Here is a 22,780-nt window from a genome sequence, read left to right on the forward strand (position 1 = left end):
ATAATCTCTAAGTCCATCCATGTTGCTGCAAATGGCATTATTTCATTCTTTTTTATGGCTGAGTAGTATTCCATTGTATGTGTATACACCACATCTTCTTTATCCATTCATCTGTCAATGAACATTTAGGTTGCTTCCATGTCTTGGCTATTGTAAATAGTGCTGCAGTGAACATTGGGGTGCATTGTCTTTTCGAATTGTGGTTTTCTCCAGATATGAAAAGTGGACAGATTATTAAACTGAGTGCTCAGTTGTTGATAAGTCATCTAGATTGATAACAAAATCTTCCAGAAAGATGACAGAAATACCATCTTAAAACTTTCAGTAAATGGGGCAAATGTCCTAGATGTTGATGTCCTACATAGTCTGATAGCATGCTCTTCAAAGGACAGAGGAAACAAGATCTGAAAGCAGCAATGAAGAACATGAAGGAAATTTACACCATCTTCAAGACTATGTTCCTAATTCAATGGGCAAAAAAGAACAAGCCACAACTTGAGACGGTGACAAAGGAAGCTATGTCCAGGTTTCAATTAGAGAAAGAATTGAAGGGACATTCAGTGAAGAGCTTCAGATAAAGGGGATTTGGTGGGTTCCAATCCATGAATTCCAGAGGGCACAAGGGTTAGGAGAGTCCTGAAAGGGTGGGAGACTGGGCCAGATGAGGCAACATTCACTGCTATATGAGCATGGCTCTAGGGCATGATGGGATTAATCCTGTGGTCTCCTAGGGCAAGAAATGTAAATCAGTTCTCTTTGAGTGTCAGCCTCTCAGTACTGATCTCTTAGTTTGTGAAGAGAGGTGAGTGGTTCTGAGGCTCATGGTAATTATCTTTTTGAGAATATAAGGAGCTTTGGGGGCTTCCTTTTCAAACATCTATGAATGGCATTACAGCTGGAAAAGGGACAGGTCTTCCTGGAGCCCATGGCTCTATGTAGACTTCTCTTAAATCCTGCTACTAGGGAAGGCATTACATATAGAAGATAGAGGGGAGAAAGGCAAGCCTGGATACTATGTGAGATCTTACGAAGGCTTGAACAAAGGCTGTGATAACAAGAATCCAGAGGGAGACATAGAGATCGTGAGATCCCTTGTGGACCCAGAATGCCTTGGAGCTGTTGTCTCATTATGAAGTTCTCTTCTTGACCACAGGGCTCATTCAGAAGTGGTGGCCAAGGCTAGAGCTACAGCCTGTAATTATAACCTTGAAATTAAGTCCATAGTTAAGGGAATTTCCAAAGTCTGATATGAACCTCTAACTAGTCTCAGGGAAATCTGCATTCTCATGGTCACAGAATTATTTTATTCTCATACTCCCCAAATATATCTACTTCTCAATAATCCAAACTAAGTAATCTCAAGATGACATGGGTTATCTACAAAATAAGTGTCAAATTTATCTCCTATGAGAAAAACTATTGCATTGGTTGTTGATTCATCTTCTTTACTTGACAGTTCTTGCCAGAACAATGACAAGAGGCAACATGAAGAGAAGAAAAAAAAAAAACTGACCAATATGGGTATTGATTGTTCTATATACATTTTTCATTAAATTTTCCCAACAACCCTATGAAGTTACTATTTCATACTCATTACAGAGATGAGGAAACAGATTATCAGAGGAATTTGAAAATTTCCCCAAGGAGATGTCAGAAAAGCAGCAGAGCTGATTAAAACCTGGAGTTATCTGATCTGAAAACACTTGCTCTTTTAACCACATACCAACCAAGAATACTAGCTAAGCCAACTGCACGTTCCTTTCCCAATAACCAAGCAAGCAACTAATAGTTAAAGATTATTTACTCAGGGTAAAATGCTGTGCTGGGATCTATGAGAAATACAGAGGTAAATAAAGCACAGTCTCTATTCCGCAGTATGAACTACCAATTTGGCAAGACAACCTGTTTGTGTTGAGATGCAAAAAGTTAAATAATTCCAGAGGACAAAGATGTAATCATTATCACTGCTCTGAGTATCATGTATGGTTGAATTTGCTCAAGTGAAAGAAAATGTGATGTAATATTAATGTAACAAAGCCAATTTTTTTCTCATTTTGACTATTTAAAAAATTTTGAAACTCTGATAACATTTCAGTATGTTAATTTTTGTCTCTTCAATACATTGGTTTTGGTCTTGTTTTGTTCCTGCAAAATTGAGTTCTTGATGCATATATAGTTTCACATCCTCTTGTTTTTTTCAGTTAAACTAGATAATATAAGAAATTTCCCATGTTAATGGCAGTTCTTTATACACATAACGATTAATGACATAGTAATCATGATACAAGGGAACTGAAGAGAGAGGAGGGCCTCTCAGGCACAGGAGACTATGCAATCCAGAATGAGGATTCACTTTGGGCCAAGTCAGAGTTGGCAAGACAGGTTCCAAGCGGTCCTGGGGAGGGGTTAACTAGATGAGTCAGCAGAGGCCACATGACATAACTTCTGCCCTGTCAGTCCACTGGACTATTTGGGCCTGCCACCTGATTTGTGTCCCTTTCCAAAGGACTCTCTGTGGGTCAAGCCAGTGGATGCCAAAGCAAGGTCATTCAAGCATCAGAGAATACATTTCCAGAAGCAGATTTGTTTACTAATGGGGAAGGCATCCACTATAACAGAGGGAACAAACGAGTTTTTCTTTACAAACCTGTCCCTGACCCTTGCTTTTAGCAAGGGTTCCCACTTTCCTTGGCAAGCTTTTTCCTGGTCTAAAGCCAAGTACAACTGAGCAGGCAGGGAGCATATCCTCACTGGCTGTGCAAGGCTGGTGGCTGAGGTCACACATGCCATTGCAGAATGGAAGTTTGGGGATATATGAATAAAGCAGCACCATTATCTAAAATCTGGATGACTTTTACAGTGTTGTGTTTGAGAAAGTGGTAGCTAGGTGAAAATTCAACATTATAGTACAGAAGCAGCAATTTGAGGACTGAACTGCTTGACAGCCCTTGCTGCCACTACAAAACAAAATCTTTGTGATAAACAGAAACTGACTTTCAGCTGAGGTCAGTGGAGGAGCAAGATTACTGGGGGAATGTTTTTTTTTTTTTTGTAATACATTATTCTTTCCTTCAAGCCCTGATCCTTTATGGAGTCTGATATTTCATGAATGTTGTTGAGCATGATTTTGGAGGTTTCCTCCTTGTGAGATTTTGTACTGTCAGAGTTGATGCTTTTATTATAATTCACACATACAAGATACAAGGCATTACCAAAGAGAACTTTTTTTTTACTCAAAAATTAAACTAAAAATTAAATGTAGTTTCTAAACTTTATTTTGCCGTTATGAATTCTAGCATATGAAATAATTCTGTAAATTTTAGAAATATAATCATCTCTGTATGATTTTTGTCTTATGTTATCATAGAAATTTTTATAAACATTTATTGCTCCCAGAAGATATTCCTAAAGTTAACTTTCTAAAGTTAGCTGGCTAAAAGACCTACCATTAGTATAGATATTAACTCTCCACACTTTGCCTTAAATTTTAATTAATTGAGATTTCTTAATAATTGCTTTTTTAAACATAAAATTAACAGTCATCACAATTAATTTTTGCAGTAATTTATTATTGCAACAGTAATTGTATATTTATACTTCAACTGAATGACAGAATTTTAATATATAAATCATATAGGAAGACCCTTATTGACAATTGCACCTGGAATGCTCATCTGTAATTAAATGAAAATATTCAAATGTCTATAATAAACCTGAACAACTTGACTTGTTAAAATGCTGATTAGAAATGATTGTCTACATGTCATGTGATCAGTGATTATGCATAAGTTTAGGGATGCAAGACATGCTGCTGAAGTAGGTATTTGACTATTCGTTCATTTCTCTAAACTTGAAGAATAAACTAATGCAATTTCAAGTAGATGCCATGGAAGGAATTCAGTCACGGTTTAGTGGTTTTGAACTCTAGCTTTGCTACTTTAGTTTTGTACATATTTATTTAGCACCTACTATATGCTGAGAATGCAATCAAATACTGACACATCAACTAGTAAGAAGGAGGCCTTTGTTCTCTATGTGCTGATAGTCTGGGAAGTTTACACAATTTACACAGCTTCTCTAAACTTGTCTCCTTTCTTACTCTGTGAGCCTCACAACTATACTAATAAATGTCAAATGAGATGATGGGGACAGCCTGTATTTCTTGTGCCATGTAAATAATGTATTTATTAATATCCTAATTGTCCCAACCATCTTACAGGGCAGATAGTGCAGCTTAATTGTCATGGGAACATGCTTAGAGTCCAGAGCCTGGGTGTGAATCCTGGTTGTTGTGTGACTTTGGGTAAGCAACTTAACCCCACTGCTCTTTGATTTACTACAAAATTGTGACAATTAGATTACTTCTGGACTTCCCTGGTGGTGCAGTGGTTAAGAATCCCCCTGCCAAGGCAGGGGACATGGGTTTGAGCCCTGGTCCGGGAAGATCCCACATGCTGTGGAACAACTAAGCCCGTGCGCCACAACTACTGAGCCTGTGCTCTAGGGTCCGTGAGCCACAACTACTGAGCCCACACACCACAACTACTGAAGCCTGCACACCTAGAGCCCGTGCTGCACAACAAGAGAAGCCACCACAATGAGAAGCCCATGCACCACAACGAAGAGTAGCCCCTGCTCGCAGCAGCTAGAGAAAGCCCGCGCACAGCAACAAAGACCCAATGCAGCCATAAATAAATAAATAAATAAACAAATTCATTTAAAAAAGCAATTAAATCACTTCCTTCATTGACAATTAAATTAAATAACGGATTATAGAATTCAGCATAGAATCTAGCACATAATAAGTATTCTGCTGAGGTTAACAGTTATTAAAATTCAGTGCAATTGATCCCCAATTAAAAATAAGGGAATGCAGAGAGGTTATAGAATTTATTCAAGGCCACACAATAAATTGCAGAGATGAGACTCAGCCAAAGCCCTTATTTTTTACATTTTGTGTCTCTAAACATATTGTTATAGATGTAACTGTTGGATGAATTTGAAGGATACTTATTATATTAATCAGTGCTTTTAAACTTTCTCCTTGGCTGGGTAGGTCCTCCAGTCCAATTTCTTTGCTTGCCATCCACATCCCAGAACACCAGATTGAATCATCCAGAGTGTGGGTGTGGCCTGGTGAAGGGTGAGACCACATTAGTCCTTGGTCTCCAGCTGCCTCTCCATTGAGAAAGAAACAGTTATCTCATTGAGACAGGGACCTTGCTTGGGTAGGTGAGCCAGGCTCCCAAAAATTGTAAAGCTGGGTCCACTCATTGAATTGTGAATCCTGTCGTCCTCTCCCTCTCACTGAGCCAAACCTGAAAGCTGAGCTCTTTGTGTCTAATCTGTTTGTATGTGTGTTTTTAATTAGCTTGTTGAATTACTCTCTTAAAGATGGCGGAGAAGTCTCAAGGAGACCAGGAAAAGAGCAGGAGAGACATGCTGAGGTCCACCAAGAGGACATGGGCTCCCCTGGATGAGCAGCTGCCCCCTGGCTCTGAGGAGGAGAGCCACAGTCTCACCGCCCCCATGCTGGGTGAGAACGGGCCCTCAGGGCTATTTGAATCCAACCTACTGTGAGTGGTGAGGGATATGGGGGTTTGGGGCTGGGGGCAAATGATTTTGGAACAAACACTTGACTTTGAAGATACCAGTATTCCTGGCATGATACCAGAAACTTCTATGAAATGGGCACATCTGACTTGCCCTACAAGCACCTAAGACACAGACCTTCTTGATGGAAACAGACCAACTAACGAATGAACTCTGCTTCCTTTCCACTCCAAGATCCCCTCATCCTAAGTCCCCAGGATCATAAAGCTATGTGGAGTCCATGCCAGAGACATGAAGCTTCTTGTAGGACATCAAACATTTTATTGAAAGGCTTTTATTTGCTGGGTCTTGCACAAGGTGTTGATAATAATTTTAAATGTTTAAAGAGTAATAAGTAAGAAAACACTTCTCCCTTCACTGTGATTTTTTGTTTGTTTGATTTTTTATGATGTAACTGTTTGATGGCTTTTCTTCTTTGCCCACCACCAATTTATTCTATCCCTTCACAGTACCTCAGTTGAAGACTAAGCACCTCCCATGTCCACTTGGCCTTTTTGGTTCACCAGACACCTTGTGAGGGGGTAATTCAGGTACCTCACTGCTTCGTAGGATAAAGTCAAAGAAAATAAGCCCAGAGTAACCTGTAACCAACCAGAATGGAAACAAATATTTATAGGAAAACTACTTTTATATCCTTTCCTTTTTGCCTGTTGACTATTTGTTGAGCCAGTGATAAAGATCCACCTTAAAAGACTAGATGCCTTTTTAACACAGGGTGCCTTTGGCAATTCTGGGACTGTAGTGCAATTTGCCCCTGGAATGAATGCAAATTTGGTTTCTAACCTGGCAGAGAACTCCTTGCAAATGAACATCACTGGCTAGCTGCCTTATGTAAATGTGATTCAGTAAGGAGAGGCTCCATGAGATTTATATCCAACAAGAGAAAGACAAAAGTCTCCTATGCTTTTTTACCCTTTGTATTCACACCAGGTAATTTAAAAAGTATTCTAACATCTCTTGCTCTTTGGTGATTTGTTTTTTTCCTTTTCACATTTTTTTCTTTCTCTCTCTCTTTTTTTTTTAAGTTAGTCTTTTGGCAAGTTTACACTTCATTTTCAGGAAAAGGTGATTATGGAAAACCGGAAGTTTTGCCTTGGGGAAAAAATGAATATGCTTATAGAAGCATGTGACTAAATACTAGGAAACAGACCTATTGGGTGGTGGCTGAATAACAGGGTGAGATCACTTTAGCTGGTTATGCTTTGACTGACTGGTCTGTTTCTCATTAGTAGAAGATTCCAAACAAGAAAGTATTCAACACTGGCTGGACTCTGAATTCTTGTAAGTGTTTCTTTATGCCCTTACCCATCCTTCTTGCAAAGATCCATGAAAACATTATGTGTAATTCTTCTGGGACAAGTGTGACATGTAGGGATTTTCATTTTAACTGGGTGTTTGAAGGATTACTCTGTTATTGCAAAAGTTATATATCGGTTTAAAAGTACAAAATAGAATAATATTATTTCAGCCCCCAGCTGTTCATTGGTTTCCAAAAGTCCTCTTGTAATAAAGCCTAACTGCATAACTCTGTTTAATTAAGGAGCAATTTAGCATAATTTATTTACACACATTGTTTGACTCACAATACTTTTGTTTCTTTATAGTGTCTCTGTAAATGAAAACCTTCAGCCAGTCATCAACAACATTGGTAAGACCAGAGAACCCAGAAGCAGTTATGCTTTGTGGACCTGAGTAGGAGATGTATTAAAATGTTTGTGTGAATAAATCTTTTAAAAATGAGAATTATCAGAGGTTCCTAGAAATGGAAAAAAAATCTCAGAAACCATTCAGCTCACTTTCTTTAATACTTAAGGCAAGCTCAGAAAGGATAGGTGTTATCCAGCAGCAAGTTGGGGGCTAGAAACAAGGACTCTTGCCATATCATTAGCTCAGACTCTAACAGAAAACTCACTGGGTCTGTGAAGACATTTTGCAAGGATGTAATTATAGAAATGAAAATGAAATTGCTTAATTTTTCCTCACACTGTATTGTACTTTTATTTCTAAATCTAGTTTCTTTCTATTCTTCAGTCTTAAAATTATATCGTCTCTTTCTAATGATGCATTTGTTCTCAAAAACAACATATGACTGAATTCTGTAGCAAACAGTACAAATATGTATTTCCAAAGCAGAAAATGTATCACACTTGTTACATTGAGATTTGATAAGAACATTACAAGAAGAAAAAGTAATTTAACTACAGGTCTCACAGTTTACATCTTCATTAAATCAAATACGGTATTTCATAGAATGTAAGCCTCCTCAATCATAAAATACACCCACATTTTAAGTACCACTCCAATAGGAAAATAAAGCAACCATCCTTGTCATCCCTGTCAATTATAACTAGGCATTATAGTAGGCAACATTGACTACTAGACACATCCTGATTTCATAGATGTTAAAATGTGAAAACAGTGTGTTTTAAAATTGATGTAATGCCCTAAATAATGCATGTAAAAATAACATAAATAAGGAGTTTAATGATAAGAGGGAAAATTATTAGTCTAATTGCTACTTACTTGGCTGGTTTTAATTATTTCACTTCCTTCGCTGCCACTTAAATTAAGATTGACCATTGGCTACAAACCAGTTTAAATTTAGGAATTTTTAATTTAAAAATCTAGGTATATCGTTCAAATTTCCTCCTTTGCCAAGATTCTTTATTTTTTTTAAATATAAAAGTTCCATGATGCCAAAAATCTCGAAGATGTTTGCCAGTAAATTGAATTTAAGTACCTTTGTTCCTGACAGTTTAGTCTCATGAAAAGGCAGGAAGTTAAGAAATATAGCCAGCATTTAATATCCCTCTGATACTTCATCTTGCCCAGGTTATAGTAGGAGGCCTGGCACCAGTTCTGGGGTTGTCAGTAACTATAGTAAAAGCTTCACTTCCCAGAAATTAAGACAAATCATGGCCCTTCCTCCTTTGAATCAAGTCAATGAAGTAAAAGCGTGAGGTGAAGAGTTGGAGGAAAGAAGGGTAACAAGATGACTCTGAGATCAGACATGCGCAGTTTCTATTTGCCAGGTCCTTTGTCTGTAGCGAAGTTTTTAATAATAATGGAATAGCTTCTTACAAGTTGAATTGAGCCTTCACTTTTACAAGGCCCTTCCTCATCTATCATATTTTAAACTCAGTAACCTGTGTGGTAGCAAGGCTGGTGTTCATCTGTTTGCAGGTGGAGAATCTGGGTGATCAAGTGCCACTATTTTTAGTTACAGCTGGTTGGAGGTGTGTGGAGGGACCTGTGGCTGGGCATTCTCTCAGCCCCTCTGTGTGCTGGTTTTGCTGCAATGAGCTCAAGGCACCCTGAGTTTAGGGAAGCCAAGGACCGCACCAGGAAGTGGAAACTATAACAGTAGTAGCAGAAACTGGAGACCTGAAGGTCATGAGAGGTGTGTCAGAGAGAAAACTGTGGTGAAACAAAAGGAACTGAAGAAGAGAAAGAAAAGTAGTCTCTGCTAGAGGGAAAATCCTGTAAAAGCTCCCACAATCTCAGTATGATGTAGAGTGGTGCATTCGTTCCTAGGTAAGCCATAACCAATTACCACAAACTTGGTGGCTTAAATCAGAAATTTGTTTTCTCACAGTTCTGAAGGCTGAAAGTCTGAAATCAGAGTGTCAGCAAGGTTCTCTTTTAAGGAAACATTTTAAAGTTCTTTAAATCCTGCAACCTTTTGGGGGCACTATATAGTTCAATCATTATATCTTCTAAGGGAAGAAAAATAATACAATGTCAGGTGGGAAATTATTATATATAAGTATGTTTCACTGTAGTGATTTTTCTTTTATTTCAAGTATATTTTCTTAGAGTTTCAGGATTGATTCTCTTGTATGTGCTTTAATATCAGTCACTATGGCAACAAGATTTTAAATGCTGTCTGTAGTACAAGTAAAGGGAAAAATGGAGAGAATAAAACCTTAAAAGAACAACAACAAAAAAAAGTGTCAGCAAGGTTATTCTCTCTCTGAAGGTTCTAAGGGAAGAATCCTTCCTGGCCTCCTTCTTGTGGTTCCCATCAAACCCTGGCATTCCTTGACTGGTAGCTACATCATTGCATGCTCTGCTTCTGTTTTCACATGGCTGTCTTTTCCCTGTGAGTCTTCTCTATTCTCTTAAGGACCCCAGTCATTGGCTTTAGGACTTATGGCTCACCCTTATCCAGTATGACCTCACCTTTACTAATTATATCTGCAGAGACCCTATTTCCAGATAAAGGATACATTCTGATATGAAATTTCAGATACTGAAATGAAATTTGAGGGGGATACTACTGAACTGACAACAAGTAGAAACCACTCTGAGGCTGGTTTCCCTCAGTGATCATTCTGAGGCTTTATACATTAAAGTAGTAACAAGATCCAAGTGCCTGCTCATCTTCCAGGTGACCCAGTACCTCCCATGGAAAGCATTCTAGTGGACCTCAAATAAAATGAAGAGGTGGAATAAGGCTTCAGTGGCCCTATTGCTGATTTCCTCCTATGTCTTGAGATGGCCAAGGTCAGGTCTTGGCTTCTAATGTTGATTTTTTGGCTTTCATGCTGCTCTGCAGCTACCTAAAGTCTAATTTTTTTTAAAGTCTAATTTTTATTAAACTGGAATCTGGTTGGCCTATCTTGTTCACCACCATTATGATAGGTAGAGCTCCCAGAGGGTAATGAAATTAGTACATGGAGAGCACACAGCCTAGGTACTTTCTGTGTATATTACCTCATTTACCAGAACCATCTTCTGAGGTGGATATTATCATTATTAACTTTTTCAAAGAGGAAAATGAGACTCAGAAAGGTTAAGTAACTTGCCCAAAGTAACCCAGTTAGTAGATAAGTGAGTTGAGATTTGAACATGAGTCTATCTGACTCTGCAGCCACGTTTTCTCTCTAGAGGGCTACAGTATAATTTACTATCCGTGTTATGCATGGACACTCCTGGAAGTATCCTGGGAGGAAAGCTCTGCATCAGTGTCCCTGCTAGAAAAGTCAAAGCATGAACAATGTGGGTCAGTTCACTAGCATCTACTTCTCCCTCCAGGTCTTCTGACTCTTGTGCACCAGATTTTACAGTCACAACTCAGTCCTCTTGAATTTAAATGTTTTGAAGTAGGACAACGCTAATTTTTTAAATGTCAGTCAAGTATCCGTAGAAATGAAAAATGGCCACATCTGGATCTTAAAATAAAAAAGATGTATCGAATTAGTTTTCTAGAAAGTCATAAGAAGCCCATTCTACCTTAACTCCAGAAATTTTAAATTATGAGAAACTAAACGCTTGGAAAATCGACATGAGTGAGATACTAGTGTTTAAGAGTTAGAAAATTCCATGGTTATTGTTTTTTTTCCTGAGGTTCACTAGGTTTCTGATCCCTATACATTTCAGACTCAAAATTATAATTAGTAATTATCATATATTGAGTGCCTGTTGCATATTTTAAAAATATTGTGAAGTATTTCTCAAGCAAGGTGATTGATTAACCTCATTAAATATTGAAGAAACAGAGACTTGGTAAAGTTAAGAGATTTACCTAAAACCACATAAAGCCAAAGCCATGGACACATGATTTGAATTCCATTTGATTTCAAAGTTCATGCTTTTTTTTTACCAGAAACCAATATACTGCATACTGGTGTAAATCCATGGCCATTAATTTTATCCCTAGCTTTTCCTTATTTGTGTAAGCCAAGCTTGGATGGCAAAAAGGGACACTTCCATTTAAGGGGTTTTTTTGTATTGATAAAACCTTATTTCATTTACACTTGAGGTACATAAAGAAGATTTAAATATTATTAATTAAAAATAATTGTAGAGAGGGCAGAAAGCAGAAGCAAGAAGTACTACAATCCTGCAGCCTGTGGAACAAAAACCACATTCACAGAAAGATAGGCAAGATGAAAAGGCAGAGGGCTATGTACCAGATGAAGGAACAAGATAAAACCCCCAAAAATCAACTAAATGAAATGGACATAGGCAATCTTCCAGAAAGAGAATTCAGAACAACGATAGGGAAGAAGCTCCAGGACCTCAGAAAAAGAACGGAGGCAAAGATCGAGAAGATGCAAGAAATGTTTAACAAAGATCTACAAGAATTAAAGAACAAACAAACAGAGATGAACAATACAATAACTGAAATGAAAAATACACTAGAAGGAATCAATAGCAGAATAACTGAGGCAGAAGAATGGATAAGTGAACTGGAAGACAGAATGGTGGAATTTACTGCTGTGGAAGAGAATAAAGGAAAAAGAATAAAAAGAAAGGAGGACAGCCTAAGACACCGCTGGGACAACATTAAACGCAACAACATTCACGTTATAGGGGTCCCGGAATGAGACGAGAAAGAGAAAGGACCTGAGAAAATATTTGAAGAAATTATAGTAGAAAACTTCCCTAACGTGGAAAAGGAAATAGCCACCCAAGTCCAGGAAGCACAGAGAGTCCCATACAGGATAAACCCAAGGAAAAGCACGCCGAGACACATAGTAATCAAATTGGCAAAAATTAAAGACAGAGAAAAATTACTGAAAGCAGCAAGGGAAAAATGACAAATAACATACAAGGGAACTCCCATAAGGTTAACAGCTGATTTCTCAGCAGAAACTCTACAAGCCAGAAGGGAGTAGCATGATATATTTAAAGCAATGAAGGGGAAGGACCTACAGCCAAGATTACTCTACCCAGCAAGGATCTCATTCAGATTCAATGGAGAAATAAAAGCTTTACAGACAAGCAAAAGCTAAGAGAATTCAGCACTACCAAACCAGCTCTACAACAAATGCTAAAGGAACTTCTCTAAGTGGGAAACACAAGAGAGGAAAAGGACCTACAAAAACAAACCCAAAACAATTAAGAAAATGGTCATAGGAACATACATATCAATAATCACCTTAAACGTGAATGGATTAAATGCTCCAACCGAAAGACACAGGCTTGCTGAATGGACACAAAAACAAGACCCATATATATGCTGTCTACAAGAAACCCACTTCAGACCTAGGGACACATACAGACTGAAAGTGAGGAGATGGAAAAAGATATTCCATACAAATGGAAATCAAAAGAAAGCTGGAGTAGCAATTCTCATATCAGATAAAATAGACTTTAAAATAAAGAATGGTACAAGAGACAAGGAAGGACACTACATAATGATTAAGGGATCAATCCAAGAAGAAGATATAACAATTATAAATATATATGCACCCAACATAGGAGCACCTCAATACGTAACGCAACTGCTAACAGCTCTAAAAGAGGAAATGGACAGTAACACAATAATATTGGGGGGCTTTAATACCTCACACCAATGTACAGGTCATCCAAACAGAAAATTAATAAGGAAACACAAGCATTAAATGACATAGTGGACCAGACAGATTTAATTGATATTTATAGGACATTCCACCCAAAAACAGCAGATTATACTTTCTTCTCAAGTGCACACGGAACATTCTCCAGGATAGGTCACATCTTGGGTCACAAATCAAGCCTCAGTAAATTTAAGAAAATTGAAATCATATCAAACATCTTTTCTAACCACAATGCTATGAGATTAGAAATGAATTACAGGGAATAAAAAAGGGAAGAACACAAACACATGGAGGCTAAACAATACATTACTAAATAACCAAGAGATCACTGAAGAAATCAAAGAGGAAATCAAAAAAATACCTAGAGACAAATGACAATGAAAACACAACAATCCAAAACCTATGGGATGCAGCAAAAGCAGTTCTAAGAGGGAAGTTTATAGCTATACAAGCCTACCTCAAGAAACAAGAAAAATCTCAAACAATCTAACATTACACCTAAAGGAACTAGAGAAAGAAGAACAAACAAAACCCAGAGTTAGCAGAAGGAAAGAAATCATCAAGATCAGAGCAGAAATAAATGAAATAGAAACAAAACAATAGCAAAGATCAATAAAACTAAAAACTGGTTCTTTGAGAAGATAAACAAAATGGATAAACCATTAGCCAGACTGATCAAGAAAAAAGGGAAAGGACTCAAATCAATAAAATTAGAAATGAAAAAGGAGAAGTTACAACAGACACCACAGAAGTAGAAGTACAAAGCATCCTAAGAGACTACTACAAGCAACTCTATGCCAATAAAATGGACAATTTGAAAGAAATGGACAAATTCTTAAAAAGGTATAACCTTCCAAGACTGAATCAGGAAAAAATAGAAAATATTAACAGACCGATCACAAGTAAAAAAATTGAAACTATGATTAAAAATCTTCCAACAAACAAAAGTCCAGGACCAGATGGCTTCACAGGTGAATTCTATCAAACATTTAGAGAAGAGCTAACACCCATTCTTCTCAAACTCTTCCAAAAAATTGCAGAGGAAGGAACACTCCCAAACTCATTCTATGAGGCCACCATCACCCTGATACTAAAACCAGACAAAGATACTACAAAAAAAAAAAAAAATCACATACCAATATTACTGATGAATATAGATGCAGAAATGCTCAAAAAAATACTAGCAAACAGAATCCAACAACACATTAAAAGGATCATACACCATAATCAAGTGGGATATATCTGAGGGATGCAAGTATTCTTCAATATACGCATCTGGGTAAAAATTAAATTATAATGAAATTAGTACCCCAAATTTGATAGATTATTGCCTCCGTCTTGGTGACACAGGGTCTATTGCAAAGCTTCGCCCATAAGTATTTCTGGGTTTCATCAGAAGATGCCTCACACGTTTTCATGAATGAGTTCATTTCCATTGTCACTGCTTCTACTCCCAACAGATTCCCCTGGGTGTCAACATATGGACAATTCATGTTTCATCACTCCCTAAGCATCATTTTTTCTTTTCTTTTTTTTTTTTAACATCTTTATTGGAGTATAATTGCTTTACAATGGTGTGTTAGTTTCTGCTTTATAACAAAGTGAAATAGTTATGCATATCTCTTCCCTCTTGCATCTCCCTCCCTCCCACCCTCCCTATTCCACCCCTCTATGTGGTCACAAAGCACCGAGCTGATCTCCCTGTGCTATGCAGCTGCTTCCCACTAGCTATTTTATGTTTGGTAGTGTATATAAGTCCATGCCACTGTCTCATTTTGTCCCAGCTTACACTTCCCCCTCCCCGTATCCTCAAGTCCATTCTCTAGTAGGTCTGCATCTTTATTCCCATCTTGCCCCTAGGTTCTTCATGGTCTTTTTTTTTTCTAGATTCCATATATATGTGTTAACATACGATATTTGTTTTTCTCTTTCTGACTTATTTCACTCTGAATGACAGTCTCTAGGTCCATCCACCTCATTACACATAACTCAGTTTCATTCCTTTTTATGGCTGAGTAATATTCCATTGTATATATGTGCCACATCATCTTTATCCATTCATCTGTTGATGGACACTTAGATTGCTTCCATGTCCTGGCTATTATAAATAGAGCTGCAATGAACATTTTGGTACATGACTCTTTTTGAATTATGGTTTTCTCAGGGTATAGGCCCAGTAGTGGGATTGCTGGGTTGTATGGTATTTCTATTTTTAGTTTTTTACAGAACCTCCATACTGTTCTCCATAATGGCTGTATCAATTTACATTCCCACCACCAGTGTAAGAGGGTTCCCTTTTCTTCACACCCTCTGATGATGACCATTCTGACCGGTGTGAGATGATACCTCATTGTAGTTTTGACTTGCATTTCTCTAATGATTAATGATGTTGAACATTTTCATGTGTTTGTTGGCAATCTGTATATCTTCTTTGGAGAAATGTCTATTTAGGTCTTCTGCCCATTTTTGGATTGGGTTGTTTGGTTTTTTGATATTGAGCTGCATGAGCTGCTTATAAATTTTGGAGATTAATCCTTTGTCAGTTGCTTCATTTGCACATACTTTCTCCCATTCTGAGGGTTGTCTTTTCGTCTTGTTTATGGTTTCCTTTGCTGTCCAAAAGCTTTTTAAGTTTCATTAGGTCCCATTTCTTTATTTTTGTTTTTATTTCCATTTCTCTAGGAGGTGGGTCAAAAAGGATCTGTGGTGATTTATGTCATAGGGTGTTCTGCCTATGTTTTCCTCTAAGAGTTTTACAGTGCCCCATCTTACATTTAGGTCTTTAATCCATCTTGAGTTTATTTTTCTGTACGGTGTTAGGGAGTTTTCTAATTTCATTCTTTTACATGTAGGTGTCCAGTTTTCCCAGCACCACTTATTGAAGAGGCTGTCTTTTCTCCACTGTATATTCTTGCCTCCTTTATCAAAGATAAGGTGACCATATGTGCTTGGATTTATCTCTGGGCTTTCTATCCTGTTCCATTGATCTATATTTCTGTTTCTGTGCCAGTACCATACTGTCTTGATTACTGTAGCTTTGTAGTATAGTCTGAAGTCAGGGAGCCTGATTCCTCCAGCTCCATTTTTCTTTCTCAAGATTGCTTTGGCTATTCAGGGTCTTTTGTGTTTCCATACAAATTGTGAAATTTTTTGTTCTAGTTCCGTGAAAAATGCCAGTGGTAATTTGATAGGGATTGCATTGAATCTGTAGATTGCTTTGGGTAGTAGAATCATTTTCACAATGTTGATTCTTCCAATTCAAGAACATGGTATATCTCTCCATCTATTTATATCACCTTTAATTTCTTTCATCAGTGTCTTATAATTTTCTGCATACAGGTCTTTTGTCTCCTTAAGTAGGTTTATTCCTAGATATTTTATTCTTTTTGTTGCAATGGTTAATGGGAGTGTTTTCTTAATTTCACTTTCAGATTTTTTTATCATTAATGTATAGGAATGCAAGAGATTTCTGTGCATTAATTTTGTATCCTGCTACTTTACCAAATTCATTGATTAGCTCTAGAATTTTTCTGGTAGCATCTTTAGGATTCTGTACGTATAGTATCATGTCATCTGCAAACAGTGACAGGTTTACTTCTTCTTTTGCAATTTGTATTCCTTTTATTTCTTTTTCTTCTCTGATTGCTGTGGCTAAAACTTCCAAAACTATGTTGTATAAGAGTGGTGAGAGTGGGCAACCTTGTCTGTTTCCTGATCTTAGTGGAAATGGTTTCAGTTTTTCACCATTGAGGACGATGTTGGTTGTGGGTTTGTCATATATGGTCTTTACTATGTTGAGGAAACTTCCCTCTATGCCTACTTTCTGGAGGGTTTTTATCATAAATAGGTGTTGAATTTTGTCGAAAGCTTTCTCTGCATCTATTGAGATTATCATATGGTTTCTCTCCTTCAATTTGTTAATATGGTGTATCACGTTGATTGATTTGCGTATATTGAAGAATCCTTGCATTCCTGGGCTAAACCCCACTTGATCATAGTGTATGATACTTTTAACGTGCTGTTGGATTCTGTTTGCTAGTATTTTGTTGAGGATTTTTGCATCTATGTTCGTCAGTGATATTGGCCTGTAGTTTTCTTTCTTTGTGACATCTTTGTCTGGTTTTGGTATCAGAGTGATGGTGGCCTCGTAGAATGAGTTTGGGAGTGTTCCTCTCTCTGCTATATTTTGGAAGAGTTTGAGAAGGCTAGGAATTAGCTCTTCTCTAAATGTTTGATAGAATTCGCCTGTGAAGCCATCTGGTCGTGGCTTTTGTTTGTTGGAAGATTTTTAATCACAGTTTCAGTTTCAGTGCTTGTGATTGGTCTATTCATATTTTCTATTTCTTCCTGGTTCAGTCTTGAAGGTTGTGCTTTTATAAGAATTTGTGCATTTCTTCCAGGTTTCCATTTTATTGGCATATCATTGCTTGTCGTAATCTCTCATGATCCTTTGTATTTCTGCAGTGTCAGTTGTTACTTCTCCTTTTTCATTTTTAATTCTATTGATTTGAGTCTTCTCCCTTTTTCTCTTGATAAGTCTGGATAATGGTTTATCAATTTTGTTTATCTTCTCAAAGAACCAGCTTTTAGTTTTATTGATCTTTGCTATCGTTTCCTTCACTTCTTTTTCACTTATTTCTGATCTCATCTTTATGATTTCTTTCCTTCTGCTAACTTTGGGGTTTTTTTGTTCTTCTTTCTCTATTTGCTTTAGGTATAAGGTTAGGTTGTTTATTTGAGATGTTTCTTGTTTCTTAAGGTAGGATTGTATTGCTATAAACTTCGCTCTTAGAACTGCTTTTGCTGCATCCCATAGGTTTTGGGTCATCATGTTTTCTTTGTCATTTGTTTCTAAGCATTTTTTGATTTCCTCTTTGATTTCTTCAGTGATCTCTTGGTTATTAAGTAGTGTGTTGTGTAGCCTCCCTGTGTTTGTATTTCTTACAGATTTTTTCCTGTAATTGATATCTAGTCTCATAGTGTTTTATTGGAAAAGATACTTGATAAGATTTCAGTTTTCTTAAATTTACCAAGGCTTTATTTGTGACCCAAGATATGATCTGTCCTGAAGAATGTTCCATGAGCACTTGAGAAGAATGTGTATTCTGTTGTTTTTGGGTGGAATGTCCTATAAATATCATTAAGTCCATCTTGTTTAATGTATCATTTAAAACTTACATTTCCTTATTTATTTTCATTTTGGCGGATCTGTCCTTGGTGAAAGTGGAGTGTTAAAGTCCCCTACAATATTACTGTCAGTTTCCCCTTTTATAGCTGTTAGTATTTGCCTTATGTATTGAGGTGCTCCTATGTTGGGTGCATAAATATTTACAATTATTATATCTTCTTCTTGGATTGATCCCTTGATCATTATGTAGTGTCCTTCTTTGTCTCTTGTAATAGCCTTTGTTTTAAAGTCTATTATGTCTGATATAAGAATTGCTGCTCCAGCTTTCTTTTGATTTCCATTTGCATGGAATATCTTTTTCCATCCCCTCACTTTCTGTCTGTATGTGTCCCTAGGTCCAAAGTGGGTCTCTTGTAGACAGCATATATACAGGTGTTGTTTTTGTATCCATTCAGCCAGTCTGTGTCTTTTGTTTGAGGCATTTAATAGATTTACATTTAAGGCAATTATCGGTATGTATGCTGCTATTACCATTTTCTTAATTGTTTTGGGTTTATTATTGTAGGTCTTTTCCTTCTCTTGTGTTCCCTGCCTAGAGAAGTTCCTTTAGCATTTGTTGTAAAGCTGGTTTGGTGGTGCTGAATTCTTTTAGCTTTTGCTTGTCTGTAAAGGTTTTAATTTCTCCATCAAATCTGAATGAGATCCTTGGTGGGTAGAGTCATCTTGTTTGTAAGGTTTTCTCCTTCATCACTTTAAATATGTCCTGCCACTCCCTTCTGGCTTGCAGAGTTTCTGCTGAAAGATCAGCTGTTAACCTTATGGGGATTCCCTTATGTGTTATTTGTTGTTTTTCCCCTGCTGCTTTTAATATTTGTTCTTTGTATTTAATTTTTGATAGTTTGATTAGTATGTGTCTTTGCGTGTTTCTCCTTGGATTTATCCTGTATGGGACTCTCTGTGCTTCCTGGACTTGATTAACTATTTCCTTTCCCGTATTAGGGATGTTTTCAACTATAATCTCTTCAAATATTTTCTCAGTCCCTTTCTTTTTTTCTTCTTCTTCTTGGACCCCTATAATTCGAATGTTGGTGCCTTTAATGTTATCCCAGAGGTCTCTGAGACTTGTCCTCAATTCTTTTCATTCTTTTTTCTTTATTCTGCTCTGCAGTATTTATTTCCACTATTTTATCTTCCAGGTCACTTATCCGTTCTTCTGCCTCAGTTATTCTGCTATTGATCCCTTCTAGAGAATTTTTAATTTCATTTATTGTGTTGTTCATCACTGTTTGTTTGCTCTTTACTTCTTCTAGGTCCTTGTTAAACATTTCTTGTATTTTCTCCATTCTATTTCCAAGGTTTTGGATCATCTTTACTATCATTATTCTGAATTCTTTTTCAGGTAGATTGCCTATTTCCTCTTCATTTGTTTGGTCTGGTGGGTTTTTGCCTTGCTCCTTCATCTGCTATGTGTTTCTCTGTCTTCTCATTTTGCTTAACTTACTGTGTTTGGGGTCTCCTTTTCGCAGGCTGCAGGTTCGTAGTTTCTGTTGTTTTTGGTGTCTGTCCCCAGTGGCTAAGTTTGGTTCAGTGGGTTGTGTAGGCTTCCTGGTGGAGGGGACTAGTGCCTCTGTTCTGGTGGATGAGTTTGGATCTTGTCTTTCTGGTGGACAGGTCCACGTCTGGTGGTGTGTTTTGGGGTGTCTGTGGCCTTATTATGATTTTAGGCAGCCTCTGTGCTAATGGATGGGGTTGTGTTCCTGTCTTGCTAGTTGTTTGGCATAAGGTGTCCAACAGTGTAGCTTGCTGGTCATTGAGTGGAGCTGGGTCTTGGTGTTGAGATGGAGATCTCTGGGAGATTCTCACCATTTGATATTACGTGGAGCTGGGCGGTCTCTTGTGGACCAGTGTCCCGAACTGGGCTCTCCCACCTCAGTGGCACAGCCCTGACACCTGGCTGGAGCACCAAGAGCCTGACCTCCACATGGCTCACAATGAAAGGGAGGAAAAAAAAAGAAAGAACGAAAGAACAAGATAAAGTAAAGTAAAATAAAATAAAGTTATTTAAAAAATTATTATTAAGAAAAAAAAATTTTTAAGTAATAAAAAAAATTGACAGACAGAACCCTCGGGCAAATGGTAAAAGCAAAGCTATACAGACAGAATCACACACAGAAGCATACACATACACACTCACAAAAAGAGAAAAAGGAAAAAAATATGTATATCGTTGCTCCCAAAGTCCACCTCCTCAATTTGGGATGATTCGTTATCTATTCAGGTATTCCACAGATGCAGGGTACATCAAGTTGATTTTGGATATTTAATCCACTGCTCCTGAGGCTGCTGGGAGAAATTTCCTTCTCTTCTTTGTTCGCACAGCTCCCGGGGTTCAGCTTTGGATTTGGCCCCGCCTCTGTGTGTAGGTCGCCTGAGGGCGTCTGTTCTTCACTCAGACAGGATGGGGTTAAAGGAGCAGCTGATTAGGGGCTCTGGCTCACTCAGGCCCTGGGGGAAGGAGGGGTGCGGATGCGTGGCGAGCCTGCGCAGCAGAGGCCGGCGTGACATTGCACCAGCCTGAGGCGCGCCGTGCGTTCTCCTGGAGAAGTTGTCCCTGGATAACAGGACCCTGGCAGTGGCAGCTGCACAGGCTCCCAGGAGGGGAGGTGTGGACAGTGACCTCTGCTTGCACACAGGCTTCTTGGTGGCTACAGCAGCAGCCTTACTGTCTGATGCCCGTCTCTGGGGTCTGCGCTGATAGCCTTGGCTGGTGCCCATCTCTGGAGCTCCTTTAAGCGACATTCTTAATCCCCTCTCCTCACGCACCTTTCGGGAGGTCTGAGGTCTTCTGCCAGCGTTCAGTAGTTGTTCTGTAGGAGTTGTTCCACATGTAGATGTATTTCTGATGTATTTGTGGGGAGGAAGGTGATCTCCGCGTCTTACTCTTCCGCCATCTTGAAGCTCCTCCCAGAGCATTAGTTTTTCTTGTGCTCCTCTGGGTACTGCCTTTGAGTCCTTATAGTGCTCTAGTTCTTGCAGAATTTGTAGAAACACTTTTCTATTATACTGAATGTAGGGATCTAGGCAGCATGACTAGTGTTCTGTGTCACACAAAACTCATGATGGAGGGCTTCCCTGGTGGTGCAGTGGTTGAGAGTCCGCCTGCCGGTGCAGGGGACACGGGTTTGTGCCCCGGTCCAGGAGGATCCCACATGCCGCGGAGCGGCTGGGTCCGCGAGCCATGGCCGCAGGGCCTGTGCGTCTGGAGCCTGTGCTCCACAGCGGGAGAGGCCACAACAGTGAGAGGCCCGCATACTGCAAAAAAAAAAAAAAAAAAAAAAAAAACTCATGATGGAAATAAACGTTCAGCTTCTTCCTGCAGCCCATATCTCTCCTTGAGCCTTAGACTTAGTCTGGAGACTAGAGAACAAACATGCTATCAACTTCATTTCCTTGTCCATAAGCACACAACACTTCTGACAAATGCCCTTTTATTCCATTCTTCAGTTATTTAACAAATATGTATAGAATGCCTCCTCCAAACTAGACACTCCATTAAGATTGGAGATAGCAAAAAAGAAAGATGCAGTGGAGATAGACACAAAAAACAAATAAATATGTAATATGCCAGGAGTATAGATGGCCAGGGAAGGTATCTTAGATAAGGTTAGCTGTGAGCAGCTACCTGAAAGAAGTGAAGTTACATGACATTTGCTTATTTGTAGGATGAGCTGCTCCATGCAAATGAGACAGCATGTGCAAAGGCCCTGGGGTGGGAATGTACCCTCTGTATTCCAAGAACAGCAAGGAGGCCTGAATGGTTGCAGCTAAATGAGCAAGGGATACAGTAAAGAGCTATGAGTTCAAGAATTATTCAGAGGCCAAATAATTTAGGGCTATATGTATCCCTGTAAGTACTTTGACTTTTATTCTGAGGGAAAAGTGAACTTTTAACATGTTTTATAGAAAGGAGTGGCATAGTCTTGGTTCTTTTTAACAGGACAGCTCTGGCTGCTACTTGGAAAATGAACTCTGCTGGGGAAAATTTTGAAGCAGGGAGCCCAGTTAGGAGGCTAAGGAAATAATTCAGAGGAGAGAGGATGGGGGCACAGACCAGGGCAGTAGCAGTTGTTGCAGAGAGAAGTGCTAGATTCTAGATATATCTGGAATATAGGCAGGACAGGATATGCTCATGGATGTAGGGTATGAAAGAGAGAGAAGTCAAGGATGAATGCAGTGGATTTTGCACAAGCATCTGGGAAGATGCATGGTTACTTATTGGGCTGGGAAGAACATGAAGTATCAGGCTGGTGGTAAGAGATGCAATTTTAGGCATGCTGTGACTCAAATACCTAATAGATACCCAAGGAGATACTAGTAAATAGGTATACATCAGTACGAATTGGAAATACAAATCTGGAGTTCAGGGGAAAGTCCGGGAATAGATAAATGTTTGGGTCTAGTTGGCATATAGATGATGATAAGCCAGAAGTCCAAATAAGGTCACCAAGCAAGTGCACAGAGACAGAGAAGAAGTCAGGAAGATATGGAAAAAACAGCAAGGGAGGAGGAGAAGGAGTAGGTCATGAAGTAAAAAGAGGACCAAGAGAAAAGTGTCTGGAAGATGGGTGAAGCTAGGGTATCAAGGAGGGAGTGATCCACACTGTCAACTGTTGTTAATGTGTCGTATATGATGAAGAATGAGAATTGACCGTTAGGTTTGGCAATTAGGTCA

General features: G+C 38.5%; 1 protein-coding gene across 1 annotated transcript in view; it reads left to right on the plus strand.

Annotated features, from left to right (window-relative positions):
- The window catches only part of ITPRID1 (ITPR interacting domain containing 1), a 94,095-nt gene that overhangs the window by 13,502 nt on the left and 57,813 nt on the right, over window positions 1–22,780 (plus strand). Inside the window, 3 exon segments of the mRNA XM_060108298.1 lie at window positions 5,395–5,536; window positions 6,846–6,894; window positions 7,218–7,261. Of these exon segments, the coding sequence (XP_059964281.1) occupies window positions 5,395–5,536; window positions 6,846–6,894; window positions 7,218–7,261 (235 nt within the window).

Source organism: Mesoplodon densirostris, chromosome 9 (assembly GCF_025265405.1).
Source record: "Mesoplodon densirostris isolate mMesDen1 chromosome 9, mMesDen1 primary haplotype, whole genome shotgun sequence".
NCBI classification, from domain to species: domain Eukaryota; kingdom Metazoa; phylum Chordata; class Mammalia; order Artiodactyla; family Ziphiidae; genus Mesoplodon; species Mesoplodon densirostris.